Source organism: Prosopis cineraria, unplaced genomic scaffold (assembly GCF_029017545.1).
Source record: "Prosopis cineraria cultivar Desert tree isolate PC_DT_omini unplaced genomic scaffold, ASM2901754v1 PC2, whole genome shotgun sequence".
Lineage (NCBI taxonomy): Eukaryota > Viridiplantae > Streptophyta > Magnoliopsida > Fabales > Fabaceae > Prosopis > Prosopis cineraria.
The window spans coordinates 2619134-2627639 of record NW_026555333.1 but is presented as its reverse complement, the minus strand read 5'-3'; the positions used below and the strand labels follow the sequence as shown (position 1 = coordinate 2627639).

At 33.2% G+C, this 8506-nt stretch overlaps 1 protein-coding gene across 2 annotated transcripts; it reads left to right on the top strand.

Moving 5' to 3' along the window:
• Window positions 1-1423: 1423 nt before the first annotated feature.
• LOC129303069 (probable methyltransferase PMT10) lies at window positions 1424-6665 on the top strand. 2 transcript variants are annotated; one of them, XM_054942082.1, is made up of 9 exons: window positions 1424-2169; window positions 3243-3392; window positions 3475-3745; window positions 4058-4168; window positions 4374-4533; window positions 5220-5477; window positions 5609-5731; window positions 5933-6010; window positions 6115-6665. In XM_054942082.1, exons 1-9 carry the CDS (start codon window positions 1567-1569, stop codon window positions 6317-6319), a joined length of 1959 nt encoding a protein of 652 aa, XP_054798057.1. In that variant the 5' UTR covers window positions 1424-1566; the 3' UTR covers window positions 6320-6665. The 2 variants fall into 2 exon arrangements, with proteins under 2 accessions (XP_054798057.1, XP_054798058.1); XM_054942083.1 differs by having other exon boundaries at window positions 1935-2191.
• Window positions 6666-8506: the final 1841 nt, after the last annotated feature.

Below are 8506 nucleotides of genomic sequence, written 5' to 3'. Positions count from 1 at the left end.
TTATAGATCTAAACTGAAAGATTAACTGATAAAATGAAAAGCTAAAAAGTATAAAATTGTGAGTTTTTGATTAAGTGTTCACTAGTTTCTTCCGTGTCTTCATTTTCTATTTATAATTTCATAGTGGTGGTGGCCTCTTCTTCAAGACCTAGTACATTTTGTCAAAAAATTAAGGATTTTGCGAAACTCATAGCACAGTCTTTATTCCATGTTTTCTATTTTGGTAATCAGCCCGTTTCACCAAAATACTTGGACATGAAACCTGTAGATTCCGACATTACTTGAGATCATATCTTTCGTGCCAGTGATCTAATGCTTATAGCTGATGAAATTTCAGCATGTTTATTTATTATGGTCTTTATTGAACATCAAGGCCGGTCCTTTTTGTTTATATTGGGTTTGACATTTCAATAATTCAACCTAATAAATCATGTGATTTATTTGAGCGACGTTTTATATTTAGCCCAAATAAAAAGACAATCCTTCAACAGCCATGACTCAAGTTGGTTTTTTATGTTTTCAAAAATCTATTTGATCTATATTTAGAATGAATGTTTATTAAATTCAATCAATGATTGCTTCTTATAAATGTATTTTAAAAAAAAAACACAAATTGAAAACTAAACATGCACCAATTTAAGTTGGCATAAGTGCAATCAGATTTTTTATTAATTAAGTAAGTAATCAGAATTCAAGTTTGTTTTGGCTTTTCTTATTCAATAGGGTGGTAATGGTTTTTTCTTCTTTTTATTTTCCTCTGTTTATGGGGGAAAAAAAAGAATTCAAGTTGGTGTATCATTTTAGTCGAGAGAGTTGTGTATTTTCTAGCTTACGAGTATTTTGCAATTTTGCTTTCATATTTTTAATAGATCAATATCAACGTCAAACTAAATTTTTTTATATATTTAAATTTATAATTAAGAATAAAATATTATGCTCAGAGAGGGGAAGATACAGGCACAGATTAGGACACTCCCATGCATGGAGTTGGCTTCTTTCACTTGAGCCTTCCCTCTATTACCCCTCATCTGCACTACATGACAAATCGGAATCGTATAGATTTAATTTGATAGACGAAATTTATTTTTTTTTATTTTTATTGTATATTTATTAAAATAAAAAATATTAAAAATATAATAATTCTGCTAAATCACTAATGAGGCAAAACAAATTTAATGTAGATAATTTAAATACAATATTAAATTAGAATGGTCAGATTAAATATGTACCGTATATATTGATAAAAAGTATTGATAATTTTTATAATTATTAAATTTTTTAATAAATATAAAATGAAAATAAATAAAATAAATTTGAACCCTCCGAATTTTACACAAAGGACAGGCAGTGGAGGGAAAGGTGAACCCAGTGAAGCACATGGCCAAATCGATGATCCATTCTATTCTATATTCGTTCACGTGGTCGAGCCTTGTTACGGTTACGGACAGCCCCGTCGTTCTTTTGGCCTCCGTTCATCTTTTTCCCTCACATGCTCCATAGCAGATAAACCAACCCCTATAGTATAGCCTGCAATTTTCTCCCTCCGCCTCTCCTGCCAGGGTGATCATGAAATTCTCAGGCATTTTACCCGTTGATCTCCTTAAAACCTCTGCTTTCGTCAAACTTACGGCCTTCGTCCTCATCTCTCTATCCCTCATATTGGTCTTGAACCATTACTCTTCCACTTACTCCTCCCGCACCTTCTTCTCCGGCTCCGCTTCCCTCGACAATTCTTCCTTTACTGTTTCGTCGCCGGGCCGATCTCCGGTTCCTCCGCCTCGCCAGAAAGTATTCGCGGTGCCTTCGCTGCCGCCAGTGGAGAGGATGGGCGTTGTGGACGACAACGGTGTGATGTCAGATGACTTCAAAATTGGAGAGCTTGATGCGACTTTGATACAGGAATTGGGTACTTTGAGCGACATGCGAGTGGAGAAGGAGGGGGAAAGTGATGTCATAGTTAGGATTGAGAGGTTTAAGGTTTGTGACCCAAGCATGACTGATTATATACCTTGCCTGGACAATGATGAATGGATTAAGAGGCTGAATTCAAGCCAGAGGGGGGAAAAGTATGAACGGCATTGTCCTGAGGAAGGCATGGGGCTTAATTGCTTGGTGCCAATGCCCAAGGGGTACAAGAGTCCACTACCGTGGCCCCAGAGCAGAGATGAGGTACTTTTCGAGTTGGAACTGTGTAAGTTTATCAGTTATTTTATCCTTTTATTGTTTTGCGATGTTTAAGTGTAATTTTAATTGCATGGCGTGTGATGTTGTTCCTGAACTTTTTCACATATTTTTTGAATGGAAATTGAAACTATACATTACTCATGAAAATACGTACTAGATACAACAATTAATTCCTCTCATCATCCACTGCCTCTGAGTTGGGAGGTAGTGAGTGGTCGATTAAAGGTCCCAAAAGCGTCAAACCTATTCAATTCTAAATTAATAATGGAACTGAGCCTCTGGTCACTCTCTGTGTTGGCGAAAAGAATGGACACAGACCGACCTTTCACAAAAATTGGTCTGACTTCCTCTAGCAGATAGATAACTATCTATCTGACTCAGAGACTGTGAAAGGGTCTTCTTTGGCTCCTGTTTAAGGCTTACTGGACTCTATTTTTAACATGTAAAAGCAAAAATCGGAAGTCTTTGGGATGTGCTGAAAATTAAAAGTGGAAACTTTAGATACAGTATTGGACTTGTTCAGATGAATGGGTTAAATGTCAGTTGGTGGAGGGGGTGATATTGGAATTGATGATGAAACAGAGACACGGTGTTCAGCTAATTTCTTATAATGTACAGTACGTATGATTTCTTCCTTTGCAATGTTTACCTCAATTTCTTATAGAACTGGAGTTTATGCTTCAGAAGATAAATAAGCAGTAGCCAGTCAATTGGCATGGGAGGTAAACTAAAATAAAGATAATTTGGCCGCAGTTGAAAGTCCCTGTACAGTTAGGCATCCAAGGTGGTTGACAGGGGCATTGAATTTTCTTAACTCACATCATTAACATAATCTAGAAAAGAATATTCTTCATTTCATGTCTTGTGCATTTGAAGTCATGATTCTATGGTTAACTTGTTAGTTTCAATTTTAAACATTTTTCCTTTTGGTATTCATATAAACATACTTATTAATTCTATTTTAGTAGATGCATTTGTTTCATTATTGCACGTCGTGACTGTTTCACCATTTCAGTTTGAGAAGAGAAATCTTCAAGTTACTTTCTATGTAATCACAGGTGTGGTTCAGTAATGTACCTCACACACGTCTTGTTGAAGATAAAGGGGGCCAAAATTGGATAACTATAAAAAAGGATAAATTTGTCTTTCCTGGTGGTGGAACACAATTTATTCATGGTGCGGATAAATACCTGGATCAGATTTCAGCGGTTGGTGTCAATTTTTATTAAGATGTTTATTGATACATAGCATAGACACAACACTTTGATCACTTTTGAAATGAATGTGTAGATGGTTCCTGACATTGCATTCGGTCACAGCACCCGAGTTGCTTTAGACATTGGTTGTGGAGTGGCAAGTTTTGGTGCTTATTTGATGCAACGTAATGTCACCACTCTTTCAATTGCACCGAAAGATGTTCACGAAAACCAGATTCAGTTTGCTCTAGAGCGTGGTGTTCCTGCCATGGTAGCAATTTTTTCTATGCACCGTTTGCCATTTCCTAGCCAGGCTTTTGACCTGATTCATTGTTCAAGATGCAGAATCAATTGGACACGTGATGGTATTACTTTTCCTCCCTTGCTGCATTCCATTTAACCCTTTAATCCTGCACCTCCGGTGCTGGAAAGGAAATTATATTAAGCTATTTAGAACCACAAGTTTCTCAGTATTTACATTTTTTCTCAAAGAAAAAGAAAAGTCCTGAATGAGATGACTGAAACATCTGTGAAAAATTTAATACCTTCTGGAGAATGCTAGTTTAAATGCCCCACGCATCTACACAGTGAAAGAGTGATATACTTGTATTTAAAATTAACTTTTATGGCTACATTTCTTTGCACTGAGATCCCATTTTTCCTTGGCTTTCGTAAAGATGGAATTTTGCTTCTGGAGGCCGACAGGCTGCTGAGGGCAGGTGGATACTTTGTCTGGGCTGCACAACCTGTTTACAAGCATGAAGAGATCCTCCAAGGTCAATGGAAAGGTATCTTCACTGATCAACTTTTCTATTCAATGATTTGATGCTTCTCTCTGAGTCGTCCTACTTCTATATGATAACTCCAGGTCTGAGAGGTCCAAAATTTTTAAATGACTTGAATATTTCATGATATGAAATATTTAGCTTCTTTTTGGACTTTGTTCATAGGTATAGGTAGGGAATCATGGTTTTTGGATTGATTACATAGCAGAAATGGAGAACCTAACTGCGCATATTTGCTGGGAGCTTGTGAGAAAGGAGGGATATATTGCTATATGGCGGAAACCAATGGACAATAGCTGCTACCTTAGTCGTGACATTGGTGTGCAGTCTCCACTTTGTGACTCCAATGATGATCCAGATGAAGTTTGGTATGTCCCAAATCTCAATCATAGTGTTATTCCTGGCCTTATGATGCTTTAACTGGAATGTAATGGCAATAGAGTGGAAGGTGTTAAAGATTAAAGGAGCTTTTGCAAATATAACTCATGTTATAGGACCAAATCAAGCAAATAACCCAACAATTATTATATTTTGCATTATAGCCGATTTATTATATTTGTCAATGATATACCGTTGTGTATCAATGATAAACTATGTGTAAATTTTCAAAATTTTAGTAATAAATTCCTTGTATATCAATATGAACCAGCTATACTCTCAAATTTTCAAAAATTTGGTTCACATTTTCTAGACACAAGATTTCTTTTTTCCAGCCAGCAGGCCAATTTATTCAAGATTAAATGTCCTCTTAAATAAGTTTTTTGAAATTTTATTTATGGACTTATAACAGTTTGGACATTATATTTGGATTCTTTATTTATAAAGAAGACAAGAAAACTATAAAATATAAATTAGGTGATTACTCATTGAGAGAAAAGTGCAAAGCACGATGAACACTCATAAATATTTAATTTGTAGCTAGTCAAAGGAAGCATAAGTCTTATTTATAGATCATCTGGAATATTGCAAGCAATTAACTTGATAAAAATTTGAGGTATAGACTTACATTTGATGAATGAAGATCAAAACTCATGATAGCTGGAAAATTTTGCAGGTATACTGACCTTAAGTCATGCATCTCTAGATTACCTAGTAGTGCTTGTGGAGCTAATGTTTCTAAGTGGCCTGCACGCCTTCATCAACCACCAGACAGGCTTCAGAGCATTAAAATGGATGCCCATATCTCTAGGAAGGAACTTTTCAAGGCTGAATCAAAATATTGGAAGGAAATAATAGATAGCTATATTGGAGCTTACCATTGGAAGGAATACAACCTAAGAAATGTTATGGACATGAGGGCAGGTTTTGGGGGGTATGGAATGAACCATTGATTTCTTTTTGTGTTCATGTCATTTATTAGTTATGGATTTTTCGTAGAGTGATTTTCTAATCTTGCATTTATCCTTGTGTGTATGACGAGTCACTTTCTTTTGACAATAACAGGTTTGCAGCAGCTCTGCATGATCTTCAGATTGATTGTTGGGTTATGAATATTGTTCCTGTTAATGAATTCAATACCTTGCCTGTTGTATATGACCGTGGACTGATAGGAGTGATTCATGATTGGTATGAAATTTGCGTTTATGATTTTGTTAAGCTGCTTACATTATGATTATAGATTTGCTTTGTGATGACTGCAAGTTTGCAACTTATACTAAACTTGACATTTTCATCTTATAGTGGCATTTGAGTTCTAAAGGACCTTCTCGATTTATATGGAACTGGAATATATCCTGCTTTACTGTTGTTGTTTTATTATGTTGGTAGGTGCGAACCATTTGACACATATCCAAGAACCTATGATCTGCTGCATGCAGCGGGTCTTTTCTCTGCTGAGAAAAAGAGGTATGTCACTTGGTCCATGCTTTGATCCCTCTTTTTGCTTGTTGATACGTTCATATTTCATACAAGCACCGTTTGTAGGGGTCTGAAATGTTCATCTGTCTCAGGAAAAGGTGCAATATCTCAACCATCATGTTGGAGATGGATCGAATGTTAAGACCTGGTGGGCGCGTATATATACGGGACTCCATATACGTTATTAGCGAACTTGAAGAAATCGCAAATGCCATGGGCTGGGTGAATTTCCGGCATGACGTGGGCGAAGGTCCTTATGCTAGCTGGAAGATATTAAGATCTGAGAAGCGCTTCTGACAAGCTTAATGGTGTCAATATAAATCATGTGGATGTTAACAAAAGGAATATGATAGGTATAGCTGTCTGAAATCTCATGGTGCGCCAGAAATAGGCTACAAGCCGACAACTAAACTAGGCAACGGCGCATCTCCCTTCAAAAGCCAATCTGGAATCCCTGCCAAGATGAAGAGGTTCTTATTGAGATGTACATCCCCGATTTTTCTTTTTCATGCCAGATATTATTATTTTGCTTAATGAGGACAAGGTTTTCCAAGCACAAACAGGGGTGCACATGGGCCGGATATTACCATTGCCTGTGCCCAACCCAATATGCAATTCGGGCCAGGTTTGGCCTATACAATTATTATCATTTGAAATACATTAAAAGCACTTATTTTAAGAATTATATATGCTCAACAATTATAAATTATTTTTATTTAACATTTAGTTAAATATGAGGTTTAAAATTTTGAAGGAGATTAAAACAATTTAAATGATAAGAAATGTTTATAAAAATTATAAAAGTAATGTAGTATATGATAACTCAAAATATAATACAATGAAATAATTATTTAAAAAAATAAAATAAAATTACACACTGGAGCTGTGTTGGGCAAGGCTTGACTCTTGTCCGGTGTGCAGCTTGAACATTTCTAGGCTTACTTATAGTGAAATTTGTGACTACAGTTTATTTCAATATTTAGTAATAATTGACCAATGAAAGGGAAGAGAAATGAGACAAAATGCATATTCAATAGAAGTTTTTCTTTTATTTTCAGAGCGGTTATTAGAACAAGAATTTCACAAAAAAAAATATAGAATATCTAGCAAATAGAAATGAATAATTTTTATTTGACGAAAAATGCCTCGGATAATTTTTTCTATTTTTATTATTGATGATTCTTTGTCTTTGATATCAAGACAGAGATTAAGAAACATAATGTACAGGATATTATTGATAATTCTTTTTCTTTGGTATCAATACAAAGATCAAGAAACATGATATACAGGAAATTATTGATAATTCAATAGATGTATATAACATGCAAAAATATATTATGGCTATTTGTCCAACATTTTTTTCTCATTTATATATTCATTTTGTTTAAGTAAACAATTAAATGTTGGTAAAAAAATAAACAATTAAATGGAAAAACATTTCCAGTAACTTTCATATATCGCCAAACATGATTATAAACGTAAAAGGATTGTTTGGCTTGCAAATTAGAATAGAATATAATTTTATAATTCAAAAAATCTTGTGTTTGTAAAATATAATAATAAAAAAGGCATTTACTCTATTAAATTATGATAATATAAATACAAAAAATAAATTTAAAAACTTATGATAGTTTTATTGTTAAACTACAAACTTTAGATATTGGCACAAAGGAAAAACTTAAATATTTATCATTATAGACTTAATATGGTTGTCTACAATGAAATCATAATAATTGATATATGAATATTTTATAGATTATTTATTTTATAATAAATTTTTATTATTAATTTTATTAACACAATAAGATTTACTTATCATGATTTGATTGAATATAAATATAATATATATATATATATATATATAGAAGTATAGAAGTTTTACTTTTTGCAAAATCACTTGTACATAAGTTTGGGTGTGTCATAATATAGATTTGAAATTTTTTTAAAAAAAATGTCAATAACTTAAAATTTAATGATTTTACATACCCTCTCTCCAGTGTTTTTAACCAAATCTCCCATATTAAAAAAAATATTATTATTTAATTAAAATCACATTCATAATGGTGGTTGATGAAATACATAATTAATCTAATAATATAGATTTGAAATTTTTTAAAAAAAATGTCAATAACTTAAAATTTAATGATTTTACATACCCTCTCTCCAGTGTTTTTAACCAAATCTTCCATATTAAAAAAAAATATTATTATTTAATTAAAATCACATTCATAATGGTGGTTGATGAAATACATAATTAATCTCTTTTTTCCTTTTTTGAAAAACAAGGACAAAATTGATAATTAATATCTTTTTTCCATTTTAAAAAACAAAAATAAAATTATTTAATTACTCAAAAATATCATGACACCCTTTATATTAAAAAACATAATAAGTTTTTACAATCATCTTATATAAAAAAAATAAAAGGAGTATATCGCATCCCAAAAAAAAAAAAAACGCTTTCAGGAAACGTGACCGACAAGA

Bases quoted from the DNA above. Each gene is read 5' to 3' on its own strand.
- LOC129303069 (XM_054942082.1), top strand. From the start codon at position 1,567: ATGAAATTCTCAGGCATTTTACCCGTTGATCTCCTTAAAACCTCTGCT. The intron at 3,393-3,474 runs GTTGGTGTCAAT...ATGAATGTGTAG, and splicing joins ACCTGGATCAGATTTCAGCG to ATGGTTCCTGACATTGCATT. The intron at 5,732-5,932 runs GTATGAAATTTG...TTATGTTGGTAG, and splicing joins ATAGGAGTGATTCATGATTG to GTGCGAACCATTTGACACAT.